Source organism: Cinclus cinclus, unplaced genomic scaffold (genome assembly GCF_963662255.1).
Source record: "Cinclus cinclus unplaced genomic scaffold, bCinCin1.1 SCAFFOLD_281, whole genome shotgun sequence".
Classification (NCBI taxonomy): domain Eukaryota; kingdom Metazoa; phylum Chordata; class Aves; order Passeriformes; family Cinclidae; genus Cinclus; species Cinclus cinclus.
Genome location: NW_026912230.1, coordinates 8,553 through 26,748, shown reverse-complemented (window position 1 = coordinate 26,748; position 18,196 = coordinate 8,553). Strand labels below are relative to the sequence as shown.

At 51.4% G+C, this 18,196-nt stretch overlaps 2 protein-coding genes across 2 annotated transcripts; both read left to right on the top strand.

Moving 5' to 3' along the window:
- The first annotated feature begins 342 nt into the window (after positions 1-342).
- Positions 343-1,275, top strand: LOC134057628 (olfactory receptor 14J1-like). Its single transcript, XM_062514603.1, has one exon. It carries the CDS (start codon positions 343-345, stop codon positions 1,273-1,275), a length of 933 nt encoding a protein of 310 aa, XP_062370587.1.
- Positions 1,276-16,754: 15,479 nt separating this feature from the next.
- On the top strand, positions 16,755-17,987 carry LOC134057629 (olfactory receptor 14J1-like). The gene is made up of 2 exons (XM_062514604.1): positions 16,755-17,832; positions 17,961-17,987. The coding sequence occupies exons 1-2, from the start codon at positions 16,945-16,947 to the stop codon at positions 17,985-17,987; spliced, it is 915 nt and encodes a 304-aa protein (XP_062370588.1). The 5' UTR covers positions 16,755-16,944.
- The last annotated feature ends 209 nt before the right edge of the window (positions 17,988-18,196 follow it).

The window sequence follows — 18,196 nt, the reverse complement described above, 5'->3', positions numbered from 1 at the left end:
ATCACCCTCCACCTGAACAAGTTTAAAGCCTAGAGAAACTCTGAACTGGTCAGAATGCTGGACCATCTTCCTGCTCCCTCCACTCATCACTCTGCCTCACAGAACATGCTCTGGTCTCCCTGAGGGGAGCAGAACTGGTGAGATTTCAGATATCCAGAAATACCAGGAGAGATATGGGGGAAGTTTACAAATCTACTCTTAAACTCTTAAAATGTAAATTGTGTCAGTGTGTGTGAGAGGAGAGGATGTCAGGGAAATGGTTTCGATTTCAGTTACAGGTGTGTCCTCTATCTCTTCACTGTCCCTTTCTCCATGACAGAACCCAATGCCCAGAGTGCAGAAATGTCCAACAGCAGCTCCATCAGGCACTTCCTCCTGCTGGCATTGGCAGACACGCGGCAGCTGCAGCTCCTGCACTTCTGCCTCTTCCTGGGCATCTCCCTGGCTGCCCTCCTGGCCAACGGCCTCATCATCAGCGCCGTAGCCTGCGGCCACCACCTGCACACCCCCATGTTCTTCTTCCTGCTCAACCTGGCCCTCACTGACCTGGGCTCCATCTGCACCACTGTCCCCAAAGCCATGCACAATTCCCTCTGGCACACCAACAACATCTCCTACTCTGCATGTGCTGCTCAGCTCTTTTTCTTTATGTTCTTCATGTCAGCAGAGTTTTCCCTCCTGACCATCATGTGCTACGACCGCTACGTGTCCATCTGCAAACCCCTGCACTACAGGACCCTCCTGGGCAGCAGAGCTTGTGCCCACATGGCAGCAGCTGCCCGGGCCAGTGCCTTTCTCAATGCTCTGCTGCACACAGCCAATACATTTTCCCTGCCCCTGTGCCATGGCAATGCCCTGGGCCAGTTCTTCTGTGAAATCCCACAGATCCTCAAACTCTCCTGCTCACACTCCTACCTCAGGGAACTTGGGCTCATTGCTGTTAGTCTATATTTGGTGTTTTGCTGTTTTGTGTTCATTGTTTTCTCCTATGTGCAGATCTTCAGGGTTGTGCTGAGGATCCCCTCTGAGCAGGGAAGGCACAAAGCCTTTTCCACCTGCCTCCCTCACCTGGCTGTGATCTCCCTTTTTGTTATTACTGCCACATTTACCCACATGAAGCCCCCCTCCATCTCCTCCCCAACCCTAGACATGGTGGTTTCTGTTCTGTACTCAGTGGTGCCTCCAGCCCTGAACCCCCTCATCTACAGCCTGAGGAACCAGGAGCTCAAGGCTGCAGTGTGGACACTGATGACTAGATGGCGTATGAAACAGTAAGCTTCTTGGCACTTTCTGCTAATCACTTGCAATAAAAATCATATTTCATACTTCTTGCGGGTTTCATATTGGGCAATCTTTGTGTTTATTTTATAGTTGCAATATAGTCCACAAAGAAAAGCCATTCTCTCTGCAATTTCTCATTTTGATTCTCTCCACCTTCATTGTGGCCCACAGACCACATCAATGAGGGCATGCACTTTTGGTGGTTTTAAACGAACTAATGGATCTCTCTCCCAGCAGAGTTTTCAACAGAGATCCCCCTTTTGTTCCCTTCTCTGGAGCTGCAGCAGCAATGTCTGTGTGCAGAGCTGGGGGCAGATCAGTGCTGGCACAGCAGCTGTGCCCAGCAGCAGCAGCAGCAGCACTTGGTGTTGCCAGTGCTGCTCCCGTGCCACTGCCCCGCTGCCCTCCTGCCCCTGGTGTTGCTGCAGGGCCTGAGTGCTCTCGGGGCCGGGCACAGCCCTGGGGGTGGCAGTGCCAGGGCTGCAGCAGGGACAGGCCATGGGCACTGCTGGGGCAGCGCTGACACCTCAGGGCAGGGCCTGGGGGCTGGAGGCTCCTTGCCCAGGCTCTCTCCAGAACACCTGGCCAGGCCAACGCTGAGCACAGAAAAGCCCCGGGAGCAGCCCCAGGCTGGCCGTGGGCAGGCTGGGCCCAAACAGCATGGCTGGTGCTCTGCAAGGTCCCTGCAAGGGGAGAGCCTGGCAAGGAGCAGCAGAGCAGGGGCTGATCCATCCCCAGTGCGCTGGACACCCCAGGGCAGCGTCCCAGAGCGTCCTCGTGCACCTGCCAACAACATCCCCCCTCTGCAGCCCTGGCCTCTCCCCCAGCTCACACAGGTGCCCCATCCTTGCAGGCACACACACGGCAGCACTGCCTCAGGAGCCCCTGTTTGCATTGCACAGAGCAGGCGTCAGCACCGCCATGGTGCTGCTGTGGGGCAGAGGGACACGAGGGAGCACAAATGCCATCAGCCCCTGGGGCCAGCAAGGGCTGCGGGACCAGAGGGAAACCACTCAGGTTTGTCGTGGCCTCTGAAGTCAGACAGAAAGTTTGTTCCCATGAGCTTTGACTTTCCTGTCCCACTGCAGACGTTGCTGCTCAGAGCCAGGGCTGCCTGGCAGCCACCCCCACACTGCTCTGAGCATTTCCTTTGCTTCATCTTTGCTTTCTTTACTCTTTCCTGATCCAGATTTCTTCCTGTTGCGCTTCCCTGTAACCTCCCCTGCAAACCACACATCCCTTTCCTCTCTGTCCCCACTCCCCATTTCACTTCCTGAGCTGGCACCATGGGAATGTCCCTTGGGGAGCAGGATCATCCTCCAAGTGCTTCAGGAATTGTCTGAAGGGTCCTGCAGTGCCTGGTGCTGCTCCCTTGCCAGAGGCACCACAGACCAGGGGGGCACATCTGGGCTGGTGTGTCTGGCTGTGGGGCTCCCTGTTGTGGGCAATGAGGAGGGGCTGGAGAGGCTCTGCAGGACTGACAGGATGGGCTTTGGGGGCTGTGAGGAGAAGCTGAGGGACCTGGGCTGCTGCACCTTCTGAGGAGGAGGCCCAGGACTCATCCTGAACTGCTCAAGGGGTGGTGTCAGAGAATCACAGAACGAGGAAGGCTGGAAAAGGCCTTGGAGATCATCAAGTCCAACCTGTGCCCTGACACTGCCTTGTCTCCCTGAGCTTCCTTTTGTCCAGGATAAACAATCCCAGTTCTCCCAGCCCCTCCTCACAGGACTTGTATTCTAGACCCCTCACCAGCCTTGTTGCTCTTCTCTGGACACAATCCAGCCCCTCCATGTCCTTCCTAAATTGGGGGGCCCAGAACTGGACACAGCACTCAAGGTGCTGTGCAGAGCACAGGGGAAGAATCACTGCCCTGCTCCTGCTGGCCACACCATTCCTGATCCAGGCCCAGGTGCCAATGGCCTTCTTGCCCACCTGGGCACACTGCTGGCTCATGCCCACCCTGCTGTCCATCACTGCCCCCAGGTCCCTTTCTGCCTGGACCATTTCCAACCACTCTGTCCCCAGCCTGTAGCACTGCAGAGGTTGTTGTGGTCAAAGAGCAGGTCCCCATTCTTGGTCTCGTTAAATGTCACCTTGTTGGATTTGGGCCCTGGATCCAGCCTGTCCAGGTCCCTGTGCAGAGCCCTCCTACTCTCTTGCATATGCACACTGCCAGAAAAACTTGGTGCCACCGCAGTTCTATGAGTCCCTGAAGTCTCACAATTGTCTCCATGATTCCATGAGGCCTCCCAGTGTCACAATGGCCTCTTGGTCTCAAGAGGCACCACAATGTCATACATGTTTCCTTCATTCTAAGAGTCCCTGTCGAGCAGACCTGGCCCCTTGGTTCCATGGGGCACTACAGTGTCACAATGGCCCCATCATTACATGAGGCCCTGCTCTGTCACAATGCTCTGCATGGTTCCACAAGGCCCTGCAGTGTCACAGTGACCTCTGTGGTTCCACGAGGACCCAGACTGTCACCATGGACTCCTTGATTCCATTTACCCCCACAGTGTCACAATGGCCCCTTGGTTCCACAAGGCCCTGCAGTGTCACAGTGGCCTCTGTGGTTTCACGAGGACCCAGACTGTCACCATGGACTCCTTGATTCCATTTATCCCCACAGTGTCACAATGGCCCCTTGGCTCTATGGTGCCATGTCGTACACAGTGTCACTCCGGTCCTCTCAGTTCCACCAGGCCCCGCAGTGTCACAGTGGCCCCTTGCTTCCCCAGGGCCCTGCAGTGTCACAATCATCCCAGAATCACCAGGGCTGGAAAAGACCTTAGAGAGCATCAAGTCCAACCTGTGACCCAACACCACCTTGTCACCCAGACCATGGCACTCAGTGCCACATCCAGTCTTTCCTGAAACTCTTCTAGGAATGGTGACGCACCTACCTCTCTGGACAGCCCATTCCAATGACCTTCCAATCACCAGTGTTGTGAAGAATATTTCCTAATGTCCAGCCTAAATCTCCCTTAGTGCAGCTTTAAGGCTGCATCCTCTTCTCATGTCTTTGCTCCCTGGGAGAAAAGCCTGACCCCCACCTGGCTGCTCCCTTCTGTCAGGGATTTGTAGAGAGTGATGAGGTCTCCCTTGAGCCTCTTCTTCTCCAGGATAAACATCCTCAGCTCCATCAGCCACTCCTAAGAGGAGCTGTGTTCAAGACCCCTCGCCAGCCTTGTCGCCTTCTCTGGACACACTCCAGCTCCTCCATGTCCTCCCTAAATTGGGGGGCCCAGAACTGGACACAGCACTCAGGGTACTGCCTAAGCAATGCCAAACAAAGGGGAAGGATTACTGCCCTGCTCCTGCTGGCCACACCATTCCTGATCCATAGGAATCACTGGAGCTGGATGACGGAAATGGTAGGAAGGCTGTGGGGACAAAGCGTGACTGATTGTCAGCCATGAAGGGTCTTGATTTTCATATCTCTTCAGACTGCACTAGACGGTTCTGGGGGTCAATATTAATTGGACATTGCTGATGTCAACCGAGAAACAGGCAAAGAAAACCTAACAGGACAAAATACTTCTCTCTGCATTGTTGTCAATATAGTATATTCTCCTGGAATACAGTTCTGAAACGCATCTAATTAATAACAGAGGATTTGATAAATTCACTTATTCCCACTTATTCACTTATGCTTTTTTCTTCATTTGTTTTGAACAAATGTTTATGAGCTTTTCTCTCTGAGGCTCTGAACTCCATAAAAAAGAGGCTTCTGGAGTAGTAAAATTCTTCAGCAACCTCTAAATCATTGAGGATCCATCCTCATCAGAGCAGGAATGAGCAGAAATGAGCCCAGCTTTGTGGCTGCCCCAGCTTTGGGATGGGCCCTGGGCCTGGAGCAGGAGCAGCTCTGGAGGGCCCCAAGGCCGGGGCTGTTGTGCTGGCCTGGGCAGATGGGATGGCAGGAGGGGCTGCAGAGCTCTCAGGAGCTCAGGGAGAGGGCAGCAGGGCACACAGGGAGCCTCCTTTGGCCTTGGCCAAGCACCGTCCCCCATGGCCAGGGCTCAGTCCTCTCTGGGCTGCACTTGCTCACCCAATGGTGATGGCAGCAGCTCGGGCACTCACAGTGTGGTCAAACCCACACACGATACAGGGGATGCCAATAGCAGTGCTGTAGGAGTTCAGCTGTCAATGCAGCAGGGTGGCAAGGAAAGGATAGGGGTCCTGGATATCAACCATCCCTCCCTCGGCTTCCTGCACTTCCTGCCTCTCCTCCCATGCTGCGTTCCCGAGGGTGCACTCACTCTCCTTGCTGCTTCCCTGGTGGGTGGTGCCCATGGCATCTCTGCTGGGCTCTCATGGCTGTGTCCAGTGCATGGCTCTGAGCCCTTTCTCTTTCTCCTGGGGAAAATCACGTTCCCATATCTCCAGCCGCTTCTTCTTTTTATAAGAGTCTTCTGTTTTCAAGGATCCCCAGCAGGTTTTTCCATTCACAAGGTCCAGACCTCCACAGCTCTCAGCTGCTGGCAGCTCTTCCTGGTCACCTTCCCCTGCTGGGGTTCCATCTCCACCGCTGTCCCCATGGTCAGGTTATTGCTGATCACTCATGGCAGTGGAGACAGAAGGGATGACACAAAACTTCATGTTCATGTGACAGTAATTACTAACATTTCAGTTATAAAATTACAGTCAGGATTAATTATAACTGTAAGGCCTCAAGGCCAGCTGTTAGCCACTACACACAGCCACTGAGCAAAGCCACTGACCAGCCCCAATCACCACTCCTCACAGCTCACTGACCACCTCCACTGACCACACCAACAACTGACCACACTGCACTGGTCACCCCATTTACCACACCCACTGACCACCCTCTCACTGCCCAAAGCCACTCACGACCCCCCAGCAACCGACTGACCACACCCAATGACTACCCAAATGATCACACCCAAATGACCACACCAGTGACCACAGCCCACACCAGTGACCACCCCCAGCGACCTTCCAACTACCCACACCCACTTCCCACACACAGTGATCACACCCACTGACCACAGCCCAAAGAACTCCCAGCTGACCATACCCCAGCTAACAACCCCCAACCATAACCACTGATCACACCCACTGACCACACCCATATCCAAAAAACCAATGCCCACACCCCACTGACCACACCCACTGACCACACCCCAATGACCCCTAAACTGACCATACCCCTACTGAACAGCTCCATTGTCCTTAACCAGTGACCACAGCCACTGACCACACCCATATCAAGAAACCAATGTCCACACTCACTGACCACACCCCAATAACCACATCCACTGACCACTCCCCCTTGACCAAACCCCACTGGCCACACCCCTTGACCACACCCAAAAGACCTCCCAACTGATGATACACCCAGGGACCACACCCACAACCCACATCCACTCCCCACACCCACTGACCAAACCCCAATGACCAACCCAATGACCACCCCCTCTGACCACTCCACACTGACCATGTCCAATGACCACACCCACTGACCATAACCACTGACCACACCCAGTGAACACACCTATTGCCAAGACACCAATGCCCCCACCCCACTGACCACACTCACTGACCACAGCCCACCAAATTCTGCCACGGACCACCCCCACTACCCACATCTACTGACCACACCCAACTGACCACACCTACTGACCACAACCACAGTCCACACCTACTGACCACAGAAACTGACCACACCCCAATGACCCCCAAACTGACCATACCACCACTGACCACCTGCACTGACCAGAATCACTGACACCCACACTGACCACACTCACTGACTCCATCCATACCAAAAAAACAGTGCCCATATCCTCATGACCACCGCAACTGGCTGCACCCACTGACCTCCCCCAATGACCACATCCACTGCCCACACAGACCGCACCAAGAGACCACCCCTCACTGACCACATCCCAATGACCACACCCACTGACCACATCCACTGACCACACCTGCAGCCTTGTGAAGCCATATGTTCAGTGACTGAATTGTCTGTAAAGGCTTCTTCCTTATCAGTCACAACAGACTCCTGAGTTCTGTGAGGAGACACGTTCCCACACTGTCACAATGGCCCCTTGGTTCCATGGGGATCCATAGTGTCTCCATGGTGTCCTTGGATCTGCTGCTGTCCTTGTCACAACTGACCCATGGTTCCATGAGGTTCTGCAGTGTCACCATGGTCGCTGTCAGAGGCTGGATGAGATCCATGTCCTGAGAGACCTCGGGATGAGCTGTCAGTCAGTCCCACAGTGGGCTGGTGCTGACCCAGGCTCTCATTGCCCGAGCCATCCCAAGTCCCACCTGGGGGGAGGCCCACAAAGGGTCAGGTGCTGAGAACACAGAGCAGGAGCTCAGCCCATGGTGCGTACCCTGCCTTCTCCTGGGGTCTGTGTCTCACCCACACTGGAATCCTAGGAGTTGGTAGCCATGTGTGTGTGTCTTTCTAGAGAGCTTCTGTCTTTCTGTCTCTCTCTCTTTCCTCTAATTCTAATGTTCTTTATATGGAACAGTTTTGGGTACCTCAACAATTAAATGTTTAAAGGTTTCTAAGGTTAAATGGCCAAAGATAAAGAAATTCCTGCCATGATAAGAGTTTTATGTTGAATTGAATTCTATATTAAATCATTTTCCAGAAATCCTTGATTTTTTATACTTTGCCACTAAAAGTTTTGTGCCATTTTGAGCTCTTGAGAATATCTGGCTGAGGTTGCTCTTGTGCACCAAACTCAAGTAAAGGAACCTTTGGTTACCCCCAGCATTTCATTGCTCTGGGGTGTTACAGCCCTGCAGGCTCACCATGGCCTCTTGTTTCCATGAGGCCCCACAGTGTCACCCTGTGCCTTGGTTCCATGAGCATGTGGAGTGTCCCACAGGCTGATGCCATTTGTCCTTGCTGCCCCTGCCATCCCACTGCCCCAGCAACAGCCCCGAGCCACCCGTGAGGGACAGGCCCTGCTGTCCCAGGCCTGGGCTCAGCCTTGGCCTTTCTGCTTCCTCCAGCCAGCCCAGGCCTTGCTCAGCATTGCAGTTCCCTGCTCACAGCCTTTGGCTCCTGCAATCCTGCCCTCAAGGATCTGCTCTCCCCAGGCCCTGGGGAGCCTTGGGCACTCCCTGCCCTCACTCATGGCGGCCACTGATGCTCCAAGGCACTTGCAGTTTTGCTGCTGACTCCTGCAGCAGCTTCTTCAACCTTCTCTCAGTGCCTCTCATAAAACATACTAGAAAAAGACTCCTTAACACTCATTTGGGTTTAGAGAGGGCTGGGGATGTCAAGGGATGACACATAACCCTCTGTGGACATGTGATTCTAAAAGCGTGTTGCACGTATGCATTTGCTCCATTTGATTGACAGCTCATCCCGCGGTGTCTCAGGACATGGATCTCATCCAGCCTCTAACAGCAACCATGGTGACACTGCAGAACCTCATGGAACCATGGGTCAGTTGTGACAAGGACAGCAGCAGATCCATGGACACCATGGAGACACTATGGATCCTCATGGAACCAAAAAGACCATTGTGACACTCTGGTGCCTCATGGAATCAGGGGGACCCTTGTGAAACCTGGGACGCCTATGGAACCAAGGTTCAAGGATGAAGTTGTGGGTCCTGTAGAACCAAGGGGCCGTTGTGACACTGAAACGAGGGAAATTAACATTTAAATTAAAGAGTTAAGGGTAAAAACACGGGAGGATGTTTTAACTAGAAAAGGGGGGGTGACAAGATCCTATGACTGTTTCACATTCTTTGTCTTTGCATGAACAGGAGATGAGAGCAAGGCTACAAGATAAGATAGAGGAGCAAGAATGTACAAACAGGATGGAAGAGTGAGGACTCCTTAAGACTGAGGGGATTCCTTAGACTCATGAGCCAGAAAACCTGGTGTCAAGGTCTGGAAAGAGACCAAAAACTAATTAGCCCATGCAAAAAAGGGAAGATGAAAAGTTCAGCTGGGAGGAAGACCGTTCAATTCATCCCAAGGACCTCCAGACAACCACCAGAGCGACCAACAAGGAGCAGTGCTCAGTTGCAAAGAGGTGTGGAGCTAATATTAATAGAAAGCAGGGACAGGTGGAGTTAGGAAATGAATGTGTATTAGGTGAATTGTGCAATCCTAGTTTGTAGAGAATGAAAAGAGGGGCACATGTTACCAAAGGTATGCCTGTTTTTGGAGGAGCCATCCCCCATGCACCTCAGCACTGAATAAAATACCATCCTAGAACTTAATTTGTGGGTTATACAGTTTTTCTGCACATCACTTTGGGTGACCCTGCTGTCCCCCTGAGATTTTGGGGTGCCCCCTTTGCCTCCATCCAGAACTGGCGCTGGTGGAGAACACCATCTTCAGTCACCCCAGATACCAAAGCACCTGAGTGTACCTGCACTGCATCCTCTCCCGAGGTCACCTGGGCTCCCTCCCACCCCTGGAGATCTCACCAGGAGGTTGGAGGAATCCCCAGAATGTTGGGGTGCCCCGTGAAAGTCCCCCCACCACCAAGGATCTTCTGAATCCTCATTGACTGGGTGCATGCAACGGGGGCCATCATCTTCTCCAGACCTGTCAGGACGCTTGGGTGCCCCAAACATCACCTGGATAGCCCCCAGAAATCACCTGGGTACACCTGAGTACCACCAAAAACCACCTAGGTGCCCCAAAAATCAGCTGGGTAGACCTAGGTACCCCTTGGACACCTGGATCACCTAAAATCCCTTGGGCCCCCTAAAACCGGTATCCCAAAAATCCTCATTGCTTTGACTGGGTAGACCTGGTGTCCCTAAAATCCCTATTGACTTTAATGGGTACACCCGATATCCCTAAATTCTGATGGATTTCAATGGGGCCCACTTTATCCCCATTTATCTCTACCAATCCCTACCAGTGGTGCCACTTTTGCCCCAGTACTCCCAGGAACTCCAGTGGTCCCCTGAGACACTCCCAGTGCTCCCAGTTAAGCCACTAATCCTTCCCGATCAAGCTCTATTAATGGATAGACCCGGTGTCCCAAAATTCCCAAATGATTTCAATGAGGAAGACCTGGTGTTCCTCAATACCCCTTGACTTCAAATAACAGACCCTATGTCCCAAAATTTTTCGTGCTAAAAATCCAAATTTTGGGCTCAGAATTTCCAGATTTTGGGCTGAAAATGGAGATTTTTGGGCTTACCTGCAGGAACAGCTCCAGCACAGGCCGCAGTTGTCAGATCAGGGATCCGGGACTGGGTCCCAGGAATTCATCCAGGACTTCCAGAGCATCACCACCACTTTCCTGGAACAGAAATTCCCAGAATTCAGCCCATGATTTCTGTGTAATTTACCCATATTTCTCCATTTGAGCTCCAATTTTCTGCAAAACCATCACTGACTTTAATTGGTAGACCTGGTTTCCCTAAATCCTCATTGACTTCAATGGGGTAGACCTGGTGAGCCTACATCCCTATTGACTTTAAAGAGTACTCCAGATGTTTAGAAAATACCAATCAGGAGATTAATATTACAAAGGACAGGGCAACTGAGAGATATTGTAAAAGTTGGTTTATGGGTTGATTGCATCCATCTCATTGAATGCTGAGATATTAAATGTAACACATCCAAGGCCATAATATCAGAGGATGCCCAATTCTCAGTTACAATGCCTTATGTCAGTTTTTTAGCCAATACAATACCTCTACAAGTTTGCTAGCATCTTTTTACACCAATCATTAATTGCTTTGCTTCCCATGGCTCTACCACAATGTGTCAGTTCTCAACCAATCAAATATAACACATCACAAACTGGTACATCTTTAACTTCTTACTAAATTTATAACAGGTTCTATTGCTCAAGTTTAAATTATTTTACTATCTTACTTCTCATATTGCTCTGCTTACATAATACATATCTCTGTTTGCTTAAAACATATTTGTACTTAAACTACTAACTTATATTCTTGGTTTATGTTTCTTTTACTTTTAATGCTCTAACTCTCCAATTCTTCTCCAACGTCTTAGGTCAAACCTTGGATCCATCTCTATCTCTCAGCCTGTATGCACAAGGCCCTGGGAGCTCTCCATGCCTGCATGTCCCACACCACCTGTCATCTCTGCCTCCAATTTCCTGCTCTGACTGGAACCTGGGCACACTTTCTCAGTTGTGTCCCTCAATGGGACCCATGAACGATATCAGAAACTTTGGACTTTGATTATGACTGAATTCATGAGAGGTTTCCTATCAAACCACGGTTCTGCCTTGATTTCCCTCTGCTCTGGTGCAGTTCATCAGGAAAGTTTTCAACTCCATTTATGGAGAAATATGTCAAAGAACTTAGAAATCTCCATTGGTATTATCAAGGCTGCATTTTATTACTGTTGTCTCTAGAGCAGAGGTCATTGTAGCATTTTATGATTGATACTTGTGAGAAATGGATTCGTAAAGGATTCTCAAAGCCTGACTGAAAGCTCTCACAGTCTTGTTCATGTGCATTCAAACTCTGAGATAAGGTGTGCTGACTTAGAAAGGCCATGGACTAGAGAAGGCATTGTAGAGAGAGAGATTGAACTAGAAACAAATTTCAAATGATGGCCCTGCAAAAAGACCAGATATTTTGGAGGATTTAAACTGTAAAAGATGCATTGTGGCAAGACCACATGGGATAAAATAATATTTGATTTATGTTAGAAATATCAGCGCTATTGTCTGGCAAAAGCTAATAGGTTGAAAAATATTTATTTATTGCATTGCAATCAGGAAATACATTGGCTTCTGATAGACTGGCATGTAGTTTTACCTCTCTTATATTTCACCCTTTACGAGACTGATAATGTAATAATATCTTTCAGAAGAATTCCTCACACTTGCCTTGTCTGTAGAGCTGGGGTGTTCCAAGAGTGCTGAGTCCCTGGACATCAGTCCCTGAGAGGGAGCAGAAAGAAAACTTGTCAAGAACTCAAAGTCTTACTCAAACTCCAAAATTTCTTGAAGTTTTAATGGATTCCACTGAGGGATATGACTGTGAAAGTTTCCCCAGTTTCCAGTTAGAGCAGAACACTGGAGGCAGTGATGACAGGAGGGGACAAACAAGGGAAAGGTGTCTGTGATGCTGAGCAAACCTGGATGTGTCTCAGCAATGCCAAGGGCCAAGGGCTGAGCCCCAGCCCCTGGCAAGGCAGATCCTGTCCCTCCCTCCTTGCTCAGGGCTCTTCCCGGGGCACTGGGCTCTGGGGATGTGCAATGCCAAGGGCAGCACCATGGGGCGGCCCCTGCCAGGCTGCTGAGCAGGGACAAGGAGGCAATGAGGCCCCAGCCCTGCCATGGGATGGAAATTCCTTTCTCCTCGTGTCCTGTCTGTGCTCTCCTCTGCTCTCTTCAGTCTCCACTCCTCTGGGCACAAAGCTCCTTTGTCCCTATATAGTGGTCGTTTGCTTGTAGCCTCCAAACACCATCTTGAGAGATTTTTAGTCCCTCTCAACGTTGCTGGCAAATTAAAACATTCTTCTCATAATCTAACCAAATCAACAGAGGGCAAGGCAGCCAAATAGTTGTGTCCTGGATACTTTTGTCTGGGCACAATTCTTGGCTAGGGCCTACATACAAAAATGATGGTCCCCATTAAATTTTAAAAAAATTGTAAGTTTGGTCTGTCTCAATATCAGTGGTTAATTCTCCCTTTGCAGCTTCAGGGAATGAAGCCATGTTACCCCAGTTTGCTCCCCCAAATTCATGTTTATTTATATTTTCAGACCCTGCGGCTGTAGGGTGTCCTTGAATTTCAGGCCAGGAGGAATTTTTTGCCAGATCAAAATGTGAAGATGGTAAACTGACATTTTCTATGGCATTTAGAGATATGCACTGATGCAGTACAGGATTTGAAAAATGTCAAGGCTGAAAGCTTAAGGCATCACAGTTGCCACTGAACCAAGGGGCCACTGTGACACTTTGCAGCCCCATGAAACCAAGGAGTCCATTGTGACACTGCAGAGCCCCATGGAACTAAGCATTCATGGAACAGTGTGGGACCCCATGGAACCAAAGGTCCATTGTGACACTGGGGCCTCATGGAATCCTGGAGGCCATGAGGACACTTTGAGGCCTCGTTGAATCGAGGGGCTCTGAAGGGATTCATGGAACCAAGGAGACCCTTGTGACACTGTGAGTCCCCATGGAACCAAGGGTTCATTTTGGTGGCACAAGGCACCAAGGAGACCCCTGTGACACTGCAAGGCCACATGGGAGCAAAGAACCATTGTGACACTGCGGAGCCCCTTGGAAACAAGAGGGCAGTGTGACACAGCTGGGCCTCATGGAACCAAGGATCCAACATGTCACAGCCATTGTGACACTGCAGGGCCCCGTGAATCCAAGGGAACAGGGAACAGGTCTGGTTGGATTGACCTGACTGGTCCAACTGTCCTTGGCTGGTCAAGGGTCTCTTCTCATGTTGCCCTGAAACACTGGGGCTCTGGGATTTCCTTCAAATGGAAAAGGACTGTCCTTCCTATTCAAGAATCCATGGCCAAAATGAGATTCCACTTCCAGAATTCCCAATATCCAGGGATTGCTCCCATACAAAAGCTGCCATTACCAACAAGTCTGGCTGCCCTTGTCTTCCTTAGAGCCAGATCTCACCTTCCTTCAAACCCTGGGGCTCAGTGCTTTCCTTCCTAAGGAAAAGAACCATCCCTCCTGTACAAGCACCCAAGGCCAAAATGGGAACTTTTCCTCCCAGATTCCTATCCTCAAGGGTTTCTCCCACAAAATGCTGCTAGCACAGATAGGTCTGTCTGGTCTTGGCCTCTGCTGACTGCAGTTTATCAGCCCCTGAAACACTGGGGCTCTGTGGTTTCCTTTCTGTGCAGACCATTGTGACACTGAGGGGTCCCATGGAACCATGGAGACAAATGTGACACTTTCAGGACTTGTGAAATGACACTTTGTGACACCATCAAAACCCCTTGGAACCAAGTTCATCACTGTGGCACTGCTGGGCTGCATGGTGCCAAGGGGCCGGTGTGAAGCAGCAGGGCTGTGTGGAACCAAGAGGCCATTGTTGCATTACAGGGCCTCGTGCAGCCAAAGGGGCACTGTGATCCTGCAGGGCACCGTGGATCCATGGAGAACATTGTGGCATTGCAAGGCCCCATGGAATCATGGAGATAATTGTGACACTGTGGGGCCCCATGGAACCAAGGGGTCATGGAACAGGTCTGGTGACTGGGACTCCCACAGATTACCTGGCAGGTCTGGCTGAATTTAGCATGTCAAGGGCTGCCTCTCATCTGCCCTGGAGCACTGAGACTTTGTGATTTCCTTCCTATGGAAAAGAACCATCTGCGTTTCCTGTAACCCATAGCTGAAACTGGAGCTCCCCCTAAAACTTCCATATATAAAAGGGTTACTCTAAGGCAAAAGATACAAGACCAGACCGCTCCAGCTGGGCTTGGCATCTGGTGGTGAATGCTCATTCGCCCCTGAAACACTGGTGCATACTTCCTTCCTTTCTATGGAAAAAAACCTAGCTTCTTGTCCAGAGGCAATGGCTAAAATTGGCCTCCAAAATTCCATGTATCCAAGCATAGCTCCTAGAAAATATTAGGCAGAACAGAGAGATCTGGCTGCCTTGGTCCTCTGTTTTTTTTCAGTAGACTATGAACAGAATGTTTTCAATTGCAAACACCTCTAAGAGGGCCCAGAAATCACCCAAGGTTGGTTTTGGAGGCTTTGGGCACATGACCACAATATAGAGACAAAGGAGCTCTGTGCACGATGGAGTTGAAACTGAGAAGAACAGAGGAGAGCCCAGACAGGACCCAAGGAGAAAAGAATTTCCCTCCCAGAGTAGGGCTGAGTGCAGCACGTCCCCCAGAAGGAATCTGGAGGAGCCCAAGGCTTTGTGTGTGCAGGCAGAGGCAGGCAGGACGCAGAGCTGTCAGCAAAGGAAGGGGCCAGCCAGGTGGGGCAGCCGGGGGAATGAGGACAGCCTGCAGGGACAGAGGGGCAGGGCATGGACACCGTAGGACAGCCTGGGCTGCAGAGGGCACAGGGATGGGCAGCAGCTGAAAGGCCCTGCCAGAGCCAAGTGCTGCAGCACTTTGGCCATGGCTGCTGGCCCTGGGCCCTTGGCCAGCAGGGGACAAGTGAGCCTTACTGTGCTGGGGCCTCATTGCCTCCTTGTCCCTGCTCAGCAGCCTGGCAGGGGCCGCCCCATGGTGCTGCCCTTGGCATTGCACATCCCCAGAGCCCAGTGCCCCGGGAAGAGCCCTGAGCAAGGAGGGAGGGACAGGATCTGCCTTGCCAGGGGCTGGGGCTCAGCCCTTGGCCCTTGGCATTGCTGAGACACATCCAGGTTTGCTCAGCATCACAGACACCTTTCCCTTGTTTGTCCGCTCCTGTCATCACTGCCTGCAGTGTTCTGCTGTACCTGGAAACTGGGGAAACTTTCACAGTCATATTCCTCAGTGGAATCCATTAAAAGTTAAAAAAAACTTCCAACTTTAAATCTCACTTTGAGTGCATGGGATGTATTTTTTTGAAAACATTTTCTCTGGGACTGAGTCTTAATTAAACAATAACAAACCCCTAATAGTGTAATAAACCTCCCTGTGCTGTGTCTCATGGCACAGAGGGAGATCCTGGCAAACAAGAAGATCTTCAAAAAGACCTTTCTGCTGATTTGCAGCTCTTCTCTCAGCCCAGCAGGACTGAGGGCACTGCCTGCAGCCACCCCAGGCACAGCACAGAGGCACAGAGAGCTTCAATCAGTCAGGGCTGGGAAGATGCTCACAAGTGCCTGGGGCAGAATCACTCCCAGCCCTGGACGCAGGAAGCCTCTGGCTGCAGGACAATGCAGCTGCAGCTCCTGCAGGGATCTCCTAAAGCTGGAACATCCCAACGCCCACAGACTCTGTGAGTACATTCTCTGATTCTCTCTCCTGTAGAGCAGCCAGGGGTGCCCAGGGCTGTCCTGCAGAGCAGGGTCCTGCAGCCCAGGGTGCTGTGCTGGGCAGGGACTCTGCTGCCTGCCAGGGACAGCTCTCAGCCAGCCCTGGGAGCTGCTGACAGCACTGGGGGACAAGGTCTGGGTGGAGGGAGACAGCTGGTGAGACTTGGAAGTGTTCTCCTTGAGTGGTGAGGATGGTTCATTGATCAGGACTGATCCCAGCACAACATTTAACTCCAGAACATTTCCAAATAGATTATAAAGGAAGCACAGCAAGTCAGGGGCTGCATAAAAGGGAAAATCCTGATTTTATAATCTACTGCTCAGGGTTGCCTAGATGGAAAAGTGAACATTGATATTCACATGTCTGTTCAGGTTGAGAACCATAAAAACAATTTCTCTCATTTCTGAATAAACCAGGCAAAGAAGGAAATCAGCAGAGGGCCCCTTACAGGCACCATCAGTGTTGTCTTTCCAGCCTCCTCTGGGTTGCTCTGACTTTGCCATCAGAGCCTGCAGAGGCAGAGCTGGCCCTGGCAGTGGCCTGTGCTGGGAGGGGTCTGCAGGGCAGAGCTGAGCCCCCAGGGCTGGGCTGGGCTCTGGCAGCACTGGCAGGGCCCAGCCCTGGGCACAGGGAAGCAGCAGCTGGCAGGGAGAGCTCCAGGCAGCAGAGCCCTGGGCAGGCAGTGGGGGGAAAGTGACACCAAGCTGGGCTGGGATATTTCAAGTCATCTCCAAACCAAACTATTCCATGATTTCTTTTTATTTTACAGGTCCCCATGCCAAGACACAGCAAATGTCCAACAGCAGCTCCATCAGGCACTTCCTCCTGCTGGCATTGGCAGACACGTGGCAGCTGCAGCTCCTGCACTTCTGCCTCTTCCTGGGCATCTCCCTGGCTGCCCTCCTGGCCAACGGCCTCATCATCAGCGCCGTAGCCTGCGGCCACCACCTGCACACCCCCATGTTCTTCTTCCTGCTCAACCTGGCCCTCACTGACCTGGGCTCCATCTGCACCACTGTCCCCAAAGCCATGCACAATTCCCTCTGGCACACCAACAACATCTCCTACTCTGCATGTGCTGCTCAGCTCTTTTTCTTTGTGTTCTTCCTCTCAGCAGAGATTTCCCTCCTGACCATCATGAGCTACGACCGCTACGTGTCCATCTGCAAACCCCTGCACTACGGGACCCTCCTGGGCAGCAGAGCTTGTGCCCACATGGCAGCAGCTGCCTGGGCCAGTGCCTTTCTCTATTCCCTGCTGCACACAGCCAATACATTTTCCCTGCCCCTGTGCCAGGGCAATGCCCTGGGCCAGTTCTTCTGTGAAATCCCCCAGATCCTCAAACTCTCCTGCTCACACTCCTACCTCAGGGAACTTGGGCTCATTGCAGTTAGTGCCTGTTTAGGACTTGGTTGTTTTTTGTTCATTGTTTTCTCCTATGTGCAGATCTTCAGGGCTGTGCTGAGGATCCCCTCTGAGCAGGGACGGCACAAAGCCTTTTCCACCTGCCTCCCTCACCTGGCTGTGCTCTGCTTGTTTGTCAGCACTGGTGTATTTGCCTACCTGAAGCCCCCCTCCATCTCCTCCCCATCCCTGGATCTGGCCCTGTCAGTTCTGTACTCAGTGGTGCCTCCAGCCCTGAACCCCCTCATCTACAGCCTGAGGAACCAGGAGCTCAAGGCTGCCGTGTGGACACTGATGACTGGAGGATTTCAGAAATTTTTAAGTGGTTGCCAATTACTGTGTGTCTCTTGTACTAAAAGTCTTCTTTGACAATTCTCTTGATCTGAGGGTTTTTATCCCTTTGTTTTAATTTTTTAATATTGTTCATGAACTATGCCAAATATTTCTGCCATCTCTCCCTTTAATTTCCCCTCCAAATTTACTGTGACCTATGGATTGTGTGACTTCAGAGCTGAGCTCTTGATCATTTTAAATTAAATAAAGCCTATCCCAAAAGCATTTTCATTACAGATGCCCCTTGTGTTCCCTTCCCTGG

Excerpts from the sequence above, each read along its gene's own strand:
- LOC134057629 (XM_062514604.1), top strand. The coding sequence starts at position 16,945 with ATGATTTCTTTTTATTTTACAGGTCCCCATGCCAAGACACAGCAAATG. Across the intron at positions 17,833-17,960 it reads TGTACTCAGTGGTGCCTCCA|TCTTCTTTGACAATTCTCTT; the intron begins GCCCTGAACCCC and ends TTGTACTAAAAG.
- LOC134057628 (XM_062514603.1), top strand. The coding sequence starts at position 343 with ATGTCCAACAGCAGCTCCATCAGGCACTTCCTCCTGCTGGCATTGGCA.